At 33.5% G+C, this 20,479-nt stretch overlaps 1 protein-coding gene across 16 annotated transcripts in view; it reads right to left on the bottom strand.

The window, feature by feature from the left end:
• The window catches only part of AHI1 (Abelson helper integration site 1), a 198,298-nt gene that overhangs the window by 119,384 nt on the left and 58,435 nt on the right, over nucleotides 1–20,479 (bottom strand). For 12 of the 16 annotated variants that reach the window (XR_011994336.1, XR_003234906.2, XR_011994335.1 and 9 more), the window contains exons 18-20: nucleotides 19,140–19,280; nucleotides 6,347–6,543; nucleotides 2,595–2,621 (exon numbers count right to left, since the gene is read on the bottom strand). Coding sequence is in view for 13 of the 16 variants with exons in the window: in XM_025997872.2 (XP_025853657.1) it covers nucleotides 2,595–2,621; nucleotides 6,347–6,543; nucleotides 19,140–19,280 (365 nt within the window). In the remaining 3 variants the exon portion in view is untranslated. The remainder of the gene's footprint in view (nucleotides 1–2,594; nucleotides 2,622–6,346; nucleotides 6,544–19,139; nucleotides 19,281–20,479) is intronic. The other 4 variants (XM_072720387.1, XM_025997873.2, XM_072720396.1 and 1 more) reach the window with 1 other exon arrangement.

Below are 20,479 nucleotides of genomic sequence, written 5' to 3'. Positions count from 1 at the left end.
CAAAATTTATGGGCTTCCATTTTGTCAATTGTGCTTTTGTCTCTACCACTGAAATAGCTTCATCAAGGTAACCAAAGGACACCGTCTAGCCAAATACAATCATAAATTTTCTATCCTCATTTATTCATTCTCTCAGTAGCACGTGACAGTTTATCACTCCTCTTTCTTGAAATACTCTCCTCTAGGCTTCCCTGACATTCTTTTTTCTTGGACGAGTGGCTCAGGTATTTAGCTATCTCTCCCCAGGTGATCTTACCCAATGTCACACATTAAAAACACAGAACTTGGGGTGCTTGGGTGGCTCAGTGGTTGAGCATCTGCCTTTGGCTTAGGACATGAGCCGGGTTCCTGGGATTGAGTCCCACATCAGGCTCCCTGTGAGGAGCCTACTTCTCCCTCTCCCTATGTTTCTTCCTCTCTCTGTGTGTCTCTCATGAATAAATAAATAAAATCTTTAAGAAAAAAAATACAGAACTTTAGCCCTGACTTCCTCTCTGCACTTAAGACTCAGAAATCTAATTGCCTACTGTACAATTACATTCATATCCAAAACTCCACTCCTTAAAATTTCTTCCTCTGTTCCAGCATTCCTCATCTCATTAATACTAGCATCTATACAATTGTTGAAAGCAACAATTTCTCTTTCCTTCACTTACACCACATCCAATTCATCATGAAGCTGAATCTACTTCCAAAATATACTGCAAATCTGTCCATTGCCTATATTTTCATTATTGCCACTGTTAAATTAAACAGGAGGCCGTGAGTCTGAGGCAGTTCTAATGCCACAGTAGCTGCAATGGAAGCAAGCCCAAATCTAAGCCTGTAGATACCTCAAGGTTACAAAATCGAAACAGGATTTCTTTTTGGAGGGAATAAAGAAGTTTTAAAATCACATAGTAGTGATGCTTGCACAACTTTGTTATCAGCATAAGAATCAGTAAATTGTATACACTTTAAAAGGGTAAATATTATGGTATGTGAATCATCTCTCAATAAAACTTCTAAAAAAATAAAGATATTAGTAAGGTCAATCTTTCCAAATACTTAATTTCCAAATGTGTCACCATATTTTCAAATGAGCATTTATTCTATTTTGTTAAGTACTTGGGGTACAAAGATGAATATAACAAGATCCTTCACCTACAGAGAGATTCCAGATTAGCAGATGACAGTTTCTATAAGCCCTTGCCAAATACGTGTAGAACACTTTACTATTTGGACATTCAGACAGCTTTGCAAAAGAAGTGTATATGTTTATTTGTTAAAGAGAAATAGCTCTGAATTGCTAGTCAGAAAATTATTTTTTAGACTTAGTTGTATATACTATGTATACTTAAGAAGATTTAGTAATCTTGGAGCTACAATCATTATACTAATCACTGCTATCAGGAACAAGTTTCCTGAACATCTGTAGCCCAAGTCAGAATATAGTTTGTTCTTCCCCCACCCCTCCATCTTCCTTCCCCTTGTCTATATTCCATATCCTGTTGACTTGCGATGATTAGGTAAAAAAGTGATGGGTCCTCACTGATACTGGACAGCTCACTGATGGGGTAAGCCCAGTGTTTTCTGACATGTTTCCTCTATAAGATGCCCCATGTGAAAAGAAACAATAGACTTCTATTTACTTCTGTATGCCAAGTGCCTGCCAGTTGGTAGTAGATGTCTACTCAGTAAAAAAATACTTTCACTGCATTGATATTACATAAAGCAGTCTTTGACATACTAACACCATCTAATTCCCTTCTGAAGGTTTCACCCTTTTACTTTGTGAGATATAATTACATTTGTAAATGAATGAATGTCTAATTATTCAACTGAATTTTGGAAGTGGACAGACGAAGAGGGAAGGACAAAAATGTGGTACTATTCCAACTCTTTTAAATTAAAATTTATTTTCCTGACAACTGAGTTAAATGTTGGATGTAAAATAACCTTGCTTGTAAAAGGAAGAAAGCTGCTGTGTTGAAAGTATCTCGGATACAATTTCACTGAAATTGTTTAATATTCAAAATATTATATGCTACTATTTTTAGACTAACTTTGGGGTTTTGAGCAAATCATTTAACTTCAATAAACCTCAGCTTCCTCCTTTCTAAAATTGGAATAACAATATCCAATCTGTGTCTCAGGATTGATACACAGTTAAATGGAAAAAGAACTGTGAGACTTTGGTATAAATGATCAAGAGCATTATCAGCATAGTATATCACTGCTATTCACGTACAGCTTGCATGCAATCTCAAGACTTATACAGTTTACTCAGCATACATCCGCTGGAACTGTACTGATATATCTTACCTATTAAGTATCATATAATATTTTTCTCAGAGGATCAAATGACCATGCTAATCCCTTACTGAAAGTATATCCTAATCACTTAATATCCTTAAATCCTCAAAAATATAAAGGTATTTGCTAAATTCTCAGATTCCTGTATATAATTCCTCGATAAATTTGAGCTCAAATAAGGAAAACACACATCTGACTAACTTCTGTAAAAAGTATGAATGGTATATTTTAATCCTTTGGTGCAGCACAGTGAAAGCTTTGGTTTTAAAGTTATCTTCTGTCTAATAAAAACTACTTACCTTTGCAGCACAAGCTCGTATCACCTCCTAAAAGAAATACAATACAGTAAGGAAATATTCATAATTTCATTTTAATAAAATTATCAACTCTTCTCAACTATTCCAATCTTAATGTTTTAATAACAAAAATCAACATTTGGGAGAACTTCTTTATCTATCACCCTGCAGCTGTCACTCTGAGCTGGAAAGAATGCTGAATTAAAGAAACAGACCCAATCAGTTCTTGGTAAATCTAACCTGCCAAAAGAAAAGGCACTGAGGATAAGACTCTGGAGGGCCCACATGTATCTGTCTCAAGAAAAACATGTAGTCTCAATAAACGTAATAAGTAACAAACTTAATAAACTGGTAAATGCAAAATTCTCCAGAACACGAACATGTCTCAAAAACACACCCAGAATTAATTGCCATATATAATTATCTCCCAAATAACAATGCTCACAAATATAACTCCCACATTAGTAATTTATTTCAGAGGAAATCTAAGAATAAACACTATTGAATGGCAAAGTATATGATCAGTATTGAAGGAGCTACAGAAAGGAAATGCCCATAATTCATGGGACAAGGCCAAGAGATGATCACTTCCGAAAAAGAAACTAGCAAAAGTCAACACATGAGTGATTTGAAAATTTACTGCTAAGGAGAAATAAAAAATACTCAAGTCCAAAAAGGTTAGTTAGCATGTATCATCAGCCTACAACAGAACCAGAGAAAAACGGTAATGATGAATGTGGAGTTTAGGAAAAAAGAGAACTGAAAGAGGAACATCAATTTTTTATCCAGAAATTTCTATGGGACAGATATTGTGTCTGAAGAATATTAGTAATTCGATCACTAAAAGGAGAAAGTGAAACTGCACATGATAATCTGACTCCCTGGACCAAATCTCAGCTCTAGTGCTTGTTGTCTGTGTGACACGAGTGATACTGCGTGGGCTCTGGAAACCTCAGCTTCATCTTCTGTAAAATGGGGGTAATACTAGCACCCACACTATAGGATAGTTTTGAGGTTTAAATACAATGAACATGTAAAGACGTAAGGCATTTAGCACAGGAATTCATTATTCAGTCGTTACTCATAATTAAATAGATGTTAATCACCACCAATCATTATTAGGTGAAATCTCCTGTAGGGCAGAGAAAATTAACCTTTTTTCCAACACTGGCATAAAACCATCTAATTCCTATTCCTATGACTATGCTTAATAATGAACTCTGTAATCATTAACCTGGGTTTCAGATTAATTTTTAAAAGGGAGAGTGATCTTGAGTGTTCAGGCAGCTGGAAACATATACCTTTCACCATAATTTGTTTTTTAAGTTTATAAATTAATGTTTTGTAAGACTGATTACTCCTAGTAGGTACCTCAGATTCTGTGCAAGTCTGGATGAACAGATAAGATCAAATTCTGAAACCTCAGAATGAATGTTGTCAATGTTCTCAAGATATTGTCTACCTAAGCGATCCTTAGAATGAATTTTGTCAGTGTTCTCAAGATACTGTCTACCTAGATCCTTAGAATCTAGGCTGCTGTATGCCTCCAGGGACTGCTGTAGCAGCAATACACAGTCATGTAGGAAACAGCTTAAGGACTGCACAGTAAAGCCTCGGAGAACATAGAATACTCTATTTTTGTATTCTTTACTTATTAATGAGTAAATACCTACTCAATGCCTGCTGAACTGAACTGGCTATGCAATTCTCTCTCTCTCTCTCTCTCTCTCTCACACACACACACACACACACCCTAAACTTGCATTGCATTTTATTAAAAAAATTCCGATTGTGGTTACAAAGAAAAGTATCTCCAGTAATGCAGTCTTCTATAATACAGAAGTAATCAAGTCTTCTCTAGTAATAAATGACAGGAAACAAGAAAAAGGCATCAAGACAAAAGGTAAAAATCCAGTCAATCTAAATGTTTGTAAAATATGAATAGAGCTGCCATAGGAATAAAGATGACATTTTGTTTTTATTCCCATGTATACTATATATATTATGAAAAAAAAACCCCTGCAAATAACATTTGAAAAAAAGTTCAGTGAATTGTCTCAACATGGGAAAAACATGGTTTTTCAAAAAACACAGCAAAGAGAGCTTTTATTTCCAAAGGTGGCCTTCATCTACCTCAATCCCAATGCAAACAGATATTCTAAATAATTTTTAAAAAGAAAGATGTGGTAAAAGCTAAATAATGATTCTAAGAGAAATAAATTTTTCTCTTATAATAAATTATCAGTGTGTTTCCCCATGTCTTAGATTTCATATCTTAAAAAATATCTTTCTGATTTTTCCTTTACATTTGTTTTCTTCTGCTATTATAGTCTTTCATTTATCTGAAGATGACAGCTATGTAAGATGACGGAAAAGATACAAGACTGAGGTGATTCCAGGATGTTAAGTTTTATAGCATGAAGATCCACAGATTGCAGGAAACTTGTTCTTTTATTTTCTGTGAGTTATTTGCTCTTAAATCTGTAAAGTCATTTTGTCATGTAAAATTTTAGACAAGGGACAAATTTTCTTCCCACAGTGAAGAAACATTTTTCTTTAATTTTTAAAACTCAATTTATCTATTTGTACTTCCTTTTAAAATCCAGAACACCATATATTATTCAATAAAATTAGAATGCTAAAATATGCAAAATTACAACACTGAAATAAATTATAGTATATGTTCTAAAATTTATACTGAGAAAAAGCAAAATATTTCCCGTATATTCCAGCTAAACCAGCAGTCTGATATACCTGAAATTCTCATTTTCTCAAGGAAGAAAAGGAGATTCTCTCCTGGATTTTTACCTTTTGTAAGTACAGTCCTAACTAAAGTGCCTCAGTGATGTAGTTCCTGATATGTTTGGTTTAAAACTGGTCAAGAGTGTTCGCTTCAGCAGCACATATACTAAAACTGGTCAAGATTCCTATCAAAGGAGGAGAGAGAGGAATATTTAATAAGTGCCGGGTACTGTGCCAAAAGGTGAGAACACAAGCAACAAGTCTGCACAGTCTCTGTCTTCCTGGAGCTCAAAACTAACTCTAACTAAAAGAACTATTATGGTCAAGAGCATAAATATTTTTAAGGATATTTAAGCTTCTCAATACATTTTACTCCTTATCTTTGAGAAACACTGTGCAGTAATTTATAACAGAAAGAATAGCACAATATTTTTTTAGCACAATATTATTAATAAGCATCCTCCTCTTCATTTTCATAATCTATTTTCTCATTTTATGGGCAATACCTGGTTTTTACAGCACTTGAGATAAAAGACCTTTTAAATATGCTTAAGGAATGTTTGTATCTACTCTCTTTGGAAGTATGTGCTTATTTCTTTTATCCATTTCTTTGTGGAAGTCTATTTTCCTTTATTGTTTAGTTTTGCATATTAAAGAGGCTGTTCCTTTAACATAATTTACATAAATACTTTCCCAGTGTTTGTGTTTGTGTGTTATACATATGCACAAATATACACACTTCCAATTTTAAACAGCAAAACAGGTCTTGGGCTGGTTTTTACAGAAATATCAAGTCAGGAAAGCATGAGGGTTATCCTAAATTGGTCCGCTTACTGCAGTAAGTGATGTTAGAACAGACACCACAAAGGAACTATAAAAGCATAAGAAAGCCTATTTTTAAGTAACTAACTTAACTTTGTTAGATTAATATTTATTGGCACAACAATGTAAAACAGAATCAAAATGGTTTCAGAATTTCCAACTTCTCAACTGCATAAAATCATTATACATACTGTGACAGAATCGAGTCTCTGTTTCACTTGTTGCATCTTCATTGAGGAATGTTCAGTGTGGACATAGTCATCAATCTGGAAAGAGCCTTGATGAGGCAGTTTAGGACAGGTGCATAAAGCATCTTGACTTTGGTGTATTCCAGGTAATGGAAATGTTCCATTGTAGCGTTTGAACATTTCAGCCTCTTGCTGGGCAACTGGAAAAATAAAGCCATAATTAGTTTAACTCAACACAGCAAAAAACACAATGAAATAATTAAGCCATGAAATTGTAGCATTAAACAAATGATTAGAAACTGAATAATATATTTTAAAAACTGAGTAATCAAAAGACAACATGACTGACAAAATATGGAGTTTCTAATATAAAAGCATAAAAAAGGAAAAACAACAATTTCACAGATAATTTATGTCACAAAGTATTATAATTGAGCCTTGAAGGCAATCTCTTGGTTTGGTAAACAACAAACTGGGATGGGAGCCTAACTCTAAATATGTGTATACAGAAAACATTTAATATAAAAAAAAAATCAAAGGCATAACAGAATAGAATTAAAGGAAAGGCAAGAACAATGAAAATATTTACAAACCCATCTCCCTAAAACAACTGTTTTCATACTTCTATTTCTTTGAGTCTTTATGCATATGTACATTTTATGCAAGATACCATAATGTGAATAAAATGTAAAGTTTTTCAATTTAAATATTTTTCATATTTTTATTACTCTGTAATTACCATTTTAAAATCCTTTACAGGGCAGCCCCGGTGGCTCAGCGGTTTAGCACCGCCTTCAGCCCAGGGCGGGATCCTGGAGACCCCGGATCGAGTCCCACGTCAGGCTTCCTGGTCCGCTCCTCCCTCTGTCTGTGTCTCTGCCTCTCTCTCTCTCTCTCTCTCTCTTTCTCTCTCTATGTCTCTCATGAAAAATAAATAAAATTTTTAAAAAAATAAAAAAATAAAATCCTTTACAACATCTCATCTAATGAAGCACTATTATTTATTTATGCATTCTCCTATTACTGAATATTTATAATGTTTTCTGTTTTTCCTCATTACAGACCATGTGTGAATGACTACTTCCATAGCTTAAATTACTTCTTAAAACAATTCTTTCTTTGGATTTAATTCCCCAGGCTGAAATAGGCGGCTGAAAGGGTGAATGTTTTTGATGATGATGATGATGACAACAAGGATAACAGCATATATGCTGTACTTTATAGTTTTTAGAATGATTTTACATACATTACCTTATTTGTAAAATAAAGGAATATGAAAATTTGTAAGCATCTATTTGTATATACAAAGAAGAAAAAATATACTGTGATCATTTAAAAAGTATTTCCTTAATTATATAAATTTTAATAGAATGCCTTTCTAAACATAACATGAAAAGTAACTGATATAATCAAGATTTGTAACAGGAAATCAATAGACCAGCCTTCAGGAATTCTGTGTACTACTGAAGTTACATACAGAAATGCAAATGTGTATCTAAATGTTTCTGGAAATCAGATCCGTAACTTTTATCAGATTATTTGTCAAAGGACTGTATGAGTCAGAAAATGTTAAGAGTCGCTGATATAAAAGACGGACAGATTTTGCTACATAAACATTTAAAGACTTTTCATTAAAAAAAAAAAAACTCTATAATACTCAAAATTAAAAAGCAAATGACAGGTAATACTGTTCTATCTCTGGCCAAAATATGAGTAAAAGGGACCAGAGATTTGCCCTCCTGCTTGAAACAACGAAAAACCGGATAGAATGTATAAAAGGAAGAAATAAAACTGTCTTTATAGATAGAATCATTTAGGTAGAACTAAGATGACAATGACGCAAGTGAAGTACATAAGGAAAAGCATTTAAAGAGAGACTCCCTCACTCTCAGGTCCTGGCCCCACATCTATGTAAATAAATCCAAATGGAATCTAAACAATAAAACATTAGAACTAATAATCAACTTCAGGTAAGGTTCCAGGATACAAGATCAGCACACAGAAATAATTGTATACCTATATTCAAGTAACAAAAAGTCAGAGATTGAAATTTTTAAGATATATACCACTTACAATGCCATAAAAAATATTTCACACTTTTGGAAATACTGATGAAAGATGTGAAAGACATGCACAACGAAAACTACAAAACACGCTGAAACTGAAGAACTAAACTGAGGAGATATACTATGTGCATAGTTGAAATGATAGCTATTGTTAAAATGCCAATTCTCTCAAATGATGTGTACATTCAGGGTAATCCTACTCAAAATTCTAGCAGGAGAAATTGTCAAATTCTAAAATCCACATGGAAATGCAAAGGACTAGAAGAGTTAAAACAACTTCGGAAAAGAACAAAGGGGACTTCAAGTCTTACTCTAAAGCTACAGTAATCAAGACACTTCATATTGGCATAAAGATAAATAAATAGATCACCAGAACAGAATAGAACCTAGCATGTATGGACAAGGTGTAAAGGGAATTCCATGTAAAAAGGATAGTCTCTGCAACAAATAGTGCTAGACCATTTGGATATTCATATGTGAGCAGATGAACTTCGATATATAGTTTGCACCATGTCCAAGAAATAACTCAAAATGAATCTAAATGTAAAACCAAAAACCATAAGAGCCTTTCAGAGAACATACAGGCAGAGTATTTTTGCGAACCTGGATTAGGCAAAGACTTGTAGATACAAAACCAAAAATTGATGTAAGAAAAAAATTGGTAATTTCTGACTTCATCAAAATTTCAAACATTTGTTCTTGAAGACTGTTAAGAAGGCAATTAGAAGACAAGACAAAGACTGGGGGAAATATTTGCAAATCATATATCTAATAAAGCACTACTTGTACAGAGAAAACCTAACTCTTAGAAGTCCATAGTCAGAAAACAAGCCAATTATAAACTGGGCAAAAGATTTGAACAGACACTTCACGGAAGAAGAAAAATGGATGGTAAATATGTACACGAAAAAGGGGCTCAACATAATTTGTTACTAAAGATAAGCAAATTGAAATCACCGTGAGATAGCACTGTACACCTATGAGAGGGGCTAAAATTAAAAAGACTGACTACTTCAAATTTAGCAAGGCTGTGGAGATACTAAAACATTTATATACTGCTGGTAGGAAGGTTAAATGGCCTAACCACTTTTAAAAACAGTTCGGCAGCTTCTTAAGAAGTTAAATGGACATCTGCAATTGGATGCAGCCCTGCTACTCTAAGAAATTTCTTCAGAAATGAAAGCACGTGTTCATACAAAGACTTGTAGATACATATTCTTAGCAGCTTATTTCTAATAGCTAAAAGCTGGGTACAACCACAACACCCATCAACAGGTGTATAGAAAAACAAACTGTGATCTATCATAAAATGAAACAATATTCAGAAATAAAAAAAATGAGCTACTGATAAAATCTAAAATATAGATAAATCTCCAAGTAATGAGTGACAGAAGCCAGACCAAAAAAAGGCTACATGGTATAAAGGTCTCACTTATATAAAATTCTAGAAAATGGAAATTAATTCATAGTGATTGCCTGGGGGAAGGAGAAGGTAGGGAGAAATTTCAAAGGAACACAAAGTAACTTACAGATGATGGATATGTTTATTATCTTCATTGAGATGATGGTCTCAGAAGTGTTTAAATATATCTACACTCATACAGTTTACTGCATGTCAATTATACCTTAAAAATGCTATTCGTACCAAAAAAAAAAAAAAAAAGAGCAAATGACAAGCTAGTGATAAAAGGGGTTAATATATATATTTTTAAGATTTTATTTATTTGAGAGACAGAAAGCACAAGCAGGAGGAGGGGCAGAGGGAGAGGGACAGACATTCCCCACTGAGTGGGGTACCAGATGTGGGTTCCATCCCAGGACCCGGAGATTATGACCTGAGTCAAAGTCAGATGCTTTTAACCAACTTAGCCACCCAGGCACCCTGGGGGTTAATATTCTTAACATGCAAAGAATCTCCACAAAATGAATTAAAAATGACTAATCTAACAGAAAATGGACAAAGAATCACTACAGAAAATTCACCAAAGAACTATGCAGCCAATAAAAATATATTCAACATCACCAACAAGAAGAAATAAGGGGGGAAAAAAGCAAATTAGAAAGTGATGGTTTCTTTTTTTCTTTTTTTTTTTTTGCCTGTTTAACTGATCCAGTATACCTCAAGATACTTTTTCCTAAGAAATGAACTGAGTAAGAGGTGTGTACCAAAGTACTGCTTAAAATACTGAAAAAATATCTAACAGTGGAATTGTACAATAATCATTTAAATAAATTATGGTGTATACATTTAATGAAAGGGAATTCAGCCACTAAAGTTATATATAGAAGTCTAATTGCCATGATGAAATATCGCTAATGCATTATTAATCAGAGACAAAATAGTTTTTAAATACAATAAATACACAAAAGGATGATCAGTTTTTTTAGTCACCAACCTTAGCTGCAACAACCATGAATGTGAGATAGCACATATAAAACACTTTCGGTCCCTGATCACCATATTCATGCCCTCCTTCATTTACACACTCTAAATAATGCACAGCTCCATACTAACAGGCACTCTATTCCTGCAGACCCTGATGATGGAAGGACTGGGGAACATTTACTGAGGTCTCCTCAGACCTGCTTACCATTCACACTTTCAGAGACAGATGCTCCTTCCTCAATACCAATTACTGTTCTCACATGGAAGTGTAGCTGCTTCTATATTTATATTTTCATAGGTCTGACTGCTATTTGTCAGTACATATTTTGGACTTTCTTTCATAGCACTCTGACAATTCACTCCCAAATATCCAAAGATTGTTTAAAGAACAAGAGAAAACTCTGAAGCTGTAAAAGAAAAGTGCTCTATGAATTGGAAATTGGAAGGCTTATGGGCCAGGGATGAATGAATCAACAGGTGAAAATTATGTTTCACAATCTTTGCCTTATTTGTTTTTCAAAACTTTCCTTTTGAACACTTCATTGTTGTTTGTTGTTATGAATGGAAAGTAAAGCTGGATTTGAATATTTAATGGCATTTCCTGACTCCCTGTTTTTCTGTACTTGCTAGTTATCAGTCAACCATGATTTCACTTTAATCTGTGAGTGGCTATGTGCAGAAGACATAAACTTGGGTATAAACAGTTATACAGGATAGCAGGATTTTGGTATTTATCTTATTCTTTTTGCAAAATTGTGTTTTATAAGTATTATGCTATGCTAAACATGTATTATATTTTTTAACTGGTAAAAAATAACAAAAATCACTGCCTAAATACTTGTTTATTTTTTGCAGTATTAGGATGCCTTTCAGAAAGAATTAAAATGGCCTACATAGAGGCAGATTACAAAAAATAAACATCCAACAATTTATGAATACTTATTTCTGTTGTTTAAGGGGAATTTTCCATACAAAAGCCATCTCACTGGATTTCAAGGAGTCACATTAACACCTAACTTTATCTTTAACACTTCTGGTGCTGTGAAGGCAGCCATAAAAAACAATCTGCAGAACTATTCACAAAGACTCAGATACTAGAAACAGAAGCTACTTACAAGTTTTTGCATCCTATCCCTCCTTAACCCTCCAGAAGTATATACATCTATCTGTGTAACACTATACAGATTTCACTGTAAAATAGGTCATAATTGATGCTTTCTGAAATTCACTCAAGCTCTGTGCTTCTAACATTTTAAGCTTTCTGAAACATTTTTATATAGGCCATGATTGGGAATATGATGTTGTAATTAAGTAACTATTTATTTACTTAGTCATTTTGTCTTCTTTGGCTAATTTAATTTTGTACATTTAAAACTCTAACCTAACCTGATAAAACTCAAAATTTTAACAATCTCATATCCACAACTTTTTGACAGCAGGCTCTGGGAATACAAAGACACTGGTCCCCACTTGGGGTCTGAATCTTTTGAAGGTCAACAAGAAATTACTGTTATGTGCTAACTGGTGTAGCAGAGGAATCCACAAGGGGCTGAGAAACATAGACTGGGCAACTACATTTGTTTAAAGGAACATTATACCCATCAAATTACTTCCAAATCTACCTACAGCTGGCTATAGTTGGGGATTCTAAATTTTGCACAATTAAAAAAATTGTACAATGTTTTCATTACTGATAATCAAATTTTGATTTATAATAAGCTCAGTGCTTTTGTGTATGTTCTGGCCTTAAACAATTATAAGAAATAGCGTGGTTTTCTCAGGAGATTTTTATCTTTATAGGAGGAAGAACAGAGGAAATAAGATATTTTTAATCAAGAGCCCTTGGCATTTGAAGTGAATACAAAGTTTGTTATTATTTAAACCTAAGTTTACTTATGTTACTGACTTTATAATAATAAAGTACAACAAAAACCAAAATATCTTCCTCTTATAATATATTAATATTAAGACTGCCTTCTGGTTCAACACTTAATCCCTTTGTTCAAGACCTATTATTAAATATAGTTCTGTTACTGCATACAGTCATTTTACTGGATACTTAATTCTTTTACTTATAAATGATTCTATTTTTAATATAGTATTACTGTAAGCTGTATAGTAGGTCTACTGTGCTAGGTTCCTAGCAGTCAGCAGTTATGCAGCATCCTCTTTTCCTTCCTCTAGCATTTGCTGTGTAGGTAATTTATGTGGTCTGAGTGTTTGTGTCCCTTTGAGAGTCCCATGATCTAATGCCCAAAGTGGTGGTACTTGGAGGTGGGGCCTTCAGGAGGTGATTAGGTCATGAGAGCAGAACCCTCATGAATAGGGCACTAAGTTCTCCTTAAAAAAGAGGCCTCAGAGAGTTCCCTTACCCCTCTACATGTGAGGTTACAGCTAGATGGTACCATTCTGTGAACCAGACAGTGAGCTATCACTGGACACTGAATCTGCCATGCCTTGATCTCAAGGATTTCCTAGCATTCAGAACTGTGAGATAGAAATTTCTGTTGTTTACAAGCCATGAAGTCTCTGGTATTTTGTTATAGTAGTCTGAATGGACTAGGATAAGAATGTTCAAGGGTTTATGATGCTTTTTTTAAATTGTATTTTACAAGGCCTGACTTGTTTCAGCTTCAGCTAATCTGAAGAAACTATGTGGATGGACCAGAGAAGTTCTATTGAGTAACGCTTTGACTCTAGTAGCCTGGGTATATTCAGGAGAACTTGTGTTACTAACGAAACTGTCCAAAGTTTTCTATAAGAAAGTGTAACAGATTCACGTCTCAAAGCCAACCAAAAGCAAGAGCATCTACCAGCATCCAGTAATCTGTTAAGTGAACACCAAAATATAATAAACTATCTCCAAATTGCTGATGTACATACTATTATTCTTTTGTTGATTTCCTATTCCATTATCAATCAATTTTCATACATCATGCTATGCAACTAAACTGTGTGATGCGTATATTGCTACAGAAAACAGCTAGGAAAAAAAAAAAAAAAGAAAACAGCTAGGATTTCTACTGTATCCTGGGTCAGGAGCTCTTAATATATCTCTGCTCCATGCTATACTTTATAGTTTCATTTTTGCCTTTGATGAAACACATACATAAAACAGGACAGGTATTTTTATTTTACATGTTAAAAAACATGCAAAAATGCTAAATTACTTGACCAGGGTCAAACAGAAAGTGACCGTACTTTTAGAACCCCAATGAGCTAACTCCTACTCCAGCCTTTCCCACCATCCTGCTATTTTGCACTGTACCATTCTTCCCTCTTGGTGCACTTTCAAAGCACAATATAAGCATTAAAAAAAAAAAAAGAATGCCTGGATGACGAACTCAGGACTCTGGTTTATGCTCAAAGCCAGTTTTTCATATGTCCTGAATCCTTGAATGACATAGCCTTTCAAATCAAAGTATCCATTATATGGAGAATATTAAAATAGACTTCAGGATATGACCAAGAAACAGGTAGTTTAAGCATGCCTTCTAATATGGCATTTCTATCTCTTAATTTTCCTAATAGGGTAATAACATATTTTAAACTATGACCTATAATCAGTTATATACGCTCCTGCATAATCTTATCCAAGTATGAGAATTGTAACTGAGTTTGTTTTTGAATCATTAGTCATTAGTACTTTAAGAACACTATTACATTTTACAACTATGCATATTAAATTAGTTTCAACCAGAAACACTACCTTGTTGCAAAATTATTATAAAGTTAGTTAACATTAAGACTGAGTACATAATAAAGCTAATTCATATTTTGGGTTATATGGAGAATACAATCACTTAAATGCCTTTTAATCATCTGCAACATTTATAAAAGAGTCAACTATTAATAATACTAGATAATGAAAATTCCTTTTAGTCTTAAGGGCCCCTCCTAAATATCAAAATTGAAAACAAACAATACACTGTTTTAAGAGTATGGGCTCTGGACTCGGACAGCTGGGTAAACTTTAACATTTACCAAATGTGTGACCTTATGTAAATTACTTCATTCTCCCTGTGCCTCAGTTTCATCATCTGCAAAATGAGGGTATTAATAGCATCTACCTTGTGGGGTTTTGAAATAACTATATGGAAAAATATACGTAAAATGTTCATAAGAGTAGGGGACACACAGAAATGTTTGATAAATGTTAGCTAATACTACCACTATTATTATTAGCCCCCAATTTTCTCACTGATTATGACTTTCATTCTGTATTTTTATAAAATCAAAGGGAAAATGCTATCCTATAGGATTTTAAATTCTTATTTCCAACACTTCTTGCACATCAATAATGTGCCAGGCACTACGTTAGACATAAGGAATTGCAAACACCATGGATTTTTGGTCAATGAGCAAGTTACATAACAAATTTTTTATAGGAACATAAAGATATACATTGCCTTGAACTCTGGTACAGTATATCACACTGTGAAAAACAAAGCTATCAACAACAATGGTGTAGGCGGTTGTTAACAAATATGAATTTTAGAAATATAATAAATAGAATAAATTCCATTAAGCGTCAATGGTAGAGACTGCTGTTCAGTGTAACAAATTTTGCCAGAGGTTTCATCAACCACTTGGGAAGCACAAAAGACTGGAAAAGAGCATGGTAATCTGAGTCTGACTGCTGGACTTTATAGCTCTGCTCAACTTGGCACACAACAGATGCTCAATAATTTGTCTTGTCTAAGATACTATGACTAAATCCAGGGTTAACACTGATTCAGAGAAGAGACTGCCACCTAGTGGAAAATTAGGCTCATCACCTGGGATTAGAAAATAATGCTGAGAACTTCCCAAATTAACTAACACTTGATACTACTTAAAATACTACACATATATTCATTGTGTGTCATATTCATTGTGTGTCCCGAGTATACACATATATTCGGGATATGTAAGGGTAATAAAAATATTAGTAAGTCTCCATCTCTGCTGCCTACAAAGTACAGATGATACAAAGAAATCACTCCACAGAGAGGCATAAAGTAAATGGTATTGCAGAAAAAAAAAAAAAAAAAAAGGTTTGCTTATCAGACAATCAAAAGCTAGTATTTCAGGAAATTTGCTAAAAAGGCAGGTTAGTGTAGCAAATAAGAGAACAGTCTCCAAGTCCAGACTGTATGGATCCAAGTCCTGGCTTATGTAAAATGAGGATAATTATAGTACCTATCCTAAGATCATTGTGAAAAATGAAGTAAATATATGTAAAGTGCTTAAAACAGTACCAGGAACAAAGAAAGTGCTTCGTAAGTATTAGTTATGTTTATCATTACATGTAGAACAGGATCCTAGAGATGGAGATAGACGAATATTAATCCTAACCCTAACCCTAACTGCTGATGTCTGGCTTCATAAACTTAATGCAGAAGCCGTTTCTTCTGACTAGCATTATTATGGGAATCCTAAAAGTACATTATTTGTGGTACTCTGTGACTAAATTTTGTATTACCAGATGATTAACCCTTTCAACAACAGGCAAATAAAACTGCCTTCTGAAAGTAAAAATTGTATTTCTTACCAAAAAAAGCAAAAAGTCAGTAGAATGAAAGACCCAAAAGACCACAACTTGAACATATGCTTAACAGGGAAAGACGCTTGCTGACTCTTCACAGATTTTGCTAGAACTGAAAGACAGATGATACATTTAGCTACCACTGTGGTCTCATTAGCAGCTTATTTAACTTACCAAAAAAATGAGTCTACTCCATTTTCCTTGAAAAATACCTAAATGTATGAGCATTCGGATAAATAGTATTTAAAAATCATGTAACTGTTCAATCTTTCAAATTTTATACCATTAAAACATTTATGTAAAGATACATGTAAACTTTATTTTCAGAAAAGAAAGTTTGGGCAGAATATTCTTGCATTAAAAATGAGTAAAATATAAGGCAAACCTGTAAAAGGCTAATAATAAATAAGTTTTAATGAAAAATCTAAATACTACTGAATTGATGATTACAGCCTGAATTTAATGAGTAAAATATTTTAGAGTCTAAAACTTTTTGTTTTCTTATGAATACCAGTATTAACCATTCACAAGAATTGTGCTAAATCTTGGATTACTTGGCATTATGTAACCTCTTCCTAAGCTTCCTCATTTTAAAAATAGGCAGTAAAGAGTTAGGAAAATGTGTTGAAACATTTTGAATTTTATTTGTAAAGGTGTTAAGGTGTTAGTATACTGAAAATTGTGTTCTAAAATCATGGCACAAGATAATTTTAATTTCATGTGTATTATTTGAACATTTTAATTTCTGAAACACTTTGAATTCCTTCCTCTTCTACATAAATACAGTACACATAAAATGTCCTTAACTTCATGCACTTATTTCCTAATACAACTGACCCAGAAAGGTACACACTCTAATAAATAAAGGGCTGCCAAGAGAATTAATAAAAGAGCGGGGAAAAACTTTTTCTCAATTCCCTTTCCATATAGAGGTGTTTATCAGCATGTTAAAACCTCAGTTCCCATAAAGTATATACGGGTTAAATGAGCATGACAACAACCCATTTTACCTTTTTCCTTGTTTCAATATAGTCCTTATTACATTTATTATATTCAATTTGCAAAGTACTTTCACAGTCCCTGCCTCACAGTATCCTCACAAATGACTCTCTTAGGTAGCAGAGGTATGGACATTAGTTGTGCCACTTACCAGATAAGGATATGGAGCTTCAGGAAGGCAAGAGGCTTGTACACTACAGAAACAGAACTGAACCTAAGACCTCTGTTTTTGAACTCCTAAAAATGCTTTGCTTTCTGCTTACATTTCTAGAATGGACTTCTTAGTCTAAAAGCCTACTATCAAAAAACCAAATTGGCAAACCAAACTGGCTAACCTAATGATGGAAAACCTCAATCAGTGACAAAAAAAATACTGGGGAAAAAAAAAAAGATAAAGAATGGAATTTCCACTTGCACTTGTAGTGAAAACTGCAAAAGCCTATTAAGCACATTAGGAATTGAAGGGACACTGTGAAAGCTCTAAAGGTTCTGAGGAAACAACTGTGCCGCCTGCTTCTGTAAAATAGTCCCAGTGACGTGGTGCCTAGGTGTGACTCCCCTTCAAGTGAAGAGTGAGTGCATGCACAAAGAATGGCCTGTGTGTGTTTGAACATGTGAATGGCCTGAATATGAATGGTTTGAATATGTGTTAGAGAAATTCGGTATCTCTTCCTGGTAAAATTTTTCAAAAGAAATCTCAATTTTACAAATTTTTTTTCTAATATGATTTACCTGGATAGCATAATAAAATTCATAAGATGATCAACAATTTCAGGCTTAGAACTTAACTGTCTAATAATTTAGCACTTATTATAACCATTAACCCATAACTAATTAACTGCTAAGCAATATCTGTATTAACATAATAAATGTAACCACTCCCATTTCATTTAAGACTTTCTGCCAAATAATTCCATGTTGATATTACCTATGTATTTGTGTATTTATGTATTTATGACATTGTGTGTGAATCTCCCTAGCTTAGCAAAAACAGCAAAAGATGATACTTGACATCCTAAACAAATCAGAGACTACTAAAGACCGTTTTATTTTTGAACAAGATTTAATATATAAAGAAAATGGAACTGGGTTCTGGGAGTGACAAAACTATTAGTACAAATAATGCAGAACAATGAAGTCCTAACCTCAGGAAAGAAATTAAAGAAATGTATAAAAAGTAACATAAATCCAAATAATTTTCAGAATGCCATATTATTCCTCAAAAATGTAGTCAGAGTCTTTGTTTCCTTATTTTTTGTCAGAATGACAGAATAGTGTAATTTTAGAGTAGAAAAAGACATTAAATTTCTAATTCCAGATCTTGTTTTCATAGACATTTCAGGTTTTGCCTTCCTTCTAGGGTAAGAGATTCTTAAGACTGTGACTTATTACAACAATGTGCTTTAGTGAAAAACAAAACCACGGAACGAGAAACTAAATATTCAAATGAAAACATTAAAGATCCTTATTTCCTAAATGTTGTATATCTTTTAAATGTAGTTAACACATTCTCAAATAATTTTTAGGTGAATTTTATTTATTTAAATTTAAAAAGAAAGTGATGATTACCTTTCTGTGATTCCAACAAAGGGGCACAACAATTTATGTGTACCTTTGCTGACATTTAAACTCCATAGCAGTGCTTATGGAAAAATAAAATATCCTAATATAATAATAATGTATTTAATCTGTTTGTGTCTTAAAACATATTCAAAAGAGCTTCATTAAAACAAAGGTTGATAGTTGTCACAAAGCTCATGATTCTTGGTTCCGTCTAAAAGTTACTTGAAATACTCTACTTATCAGCAGTGAACTTACCATAGAAATCGTAAATATACAGAAGAATTGGCTCATTCTGCCCAAATGCACAAAATGCAACCATATTTTCAAGTGGGTGATAAGAAATGTCTCGAATGGGTGATTTGAATGGCAGGTCAGAATACATTGCTACTTGTTCTCCTAAGTAAAAAAAGACATTTAATAATTTGCACTATCTCAAATTTCTCTCATTAGAAGATTATTCTGTAACTTACTAAAAATAGTTCTATAATAACAAAGCTTGCATTATTTACATGAAAAACTCAAATACTTAAAAATAGTCATAGAACTCATATTAAACAATTATTTTTCATCGTCTTGAATCTCCTCTTTCTACTTCTCAACCCAACCTCTTCAATGAGGTTTTCAAGACACAAAATTTTTTTAAAAAGAGCTTAGCAGGAGAGAAGTACCTGACTGAGAAGTGACAGCTGGGCAAATGCAAATTCATAACAAAGAACTCAGGGAGGACTGGGGTGTGGGGGGGGGGGAGGGTAGGCTATGGATTCTAGAACTGAAGAAACTGGCTGAATGAGTTTGGTAGGGAATTCATTTTTCTACTTTTTCCAGAAACTGAGGTACTGCCTGCTTTCAAGATACATGATTATTCATGGCTAAAAGAAGCTTGTAATGGAGGTCTAAGGAGCATATGAAAACTGGAGCTCAAAAAGCAAAAAAACTAAGATCTATTTATTGAAGTAGAAAAGAGATTTAATGCTTCCAAACTGATACTAAAGTATCAACACTCAGTAAGAAAACAAACAAACAAACAAACCCAGGGCAAACTGATTAGTCAAAAATGCCTAAAGGAAAGATGGAGAGAATGTGCATTAAGGAGGGCACTTGCTGCAATGAGCTAGGTATTGTATATTTAAGTGTTGGATCGATAAATTCTACACCTCAAAAATACTACGCTGTATGTTAACTAACTGGAATTTAAATAAAAACTTGGGGAAAATATCAACAGAATAAACACAGTGAACCACAAACTATTGATTAAAGTTACTTTAAATTTTATAAAATTCTCTCCATTTATTGCTAACAAATGTTTATGTGGTTTTAGCTTTTCTTTTGAAAAGCAAAGGTAAGGCACCAATGAACTTCCCAATGTAACAGCTTACTGTACTGGGAAAATATTAATTAGCATAATTGAAGTAAATCCCTTTTGTTTTTTCTCTTTTAAGGATTTTTACTTTTAAGGACTCTCTACACCCATGTGGGGCTCGAACTTATGATCCCAAGGATCAAGAGTCGCATGCTCTATCAATTGAGCCAGCCACGCATCCCAGATAAATTGCTATTAAGTTTCAGACAGCAAAACTTTGAGAGGAATTGATTTA

The sequence above is a fragment of the Vulpes vulpes genome, chromosome 1 (assembly GCF_048418805.1).
Source record: "Vulpes vulpes isolate BD-2025 chromosome 1, VulVul3, whole genome shotgun sequence".
NCBI classification, from domain to species: Eukaryota; Metazoa; Chordata; class Mammalia; order Carnivora; family Canidae; genus Vulpes; species Vulpes vulpes.
The sequence above is the reverse complement of the archived record's forward strand: the minus strand, read 5'-3'. Positions and strand labels throughout refer to the sequence as shown.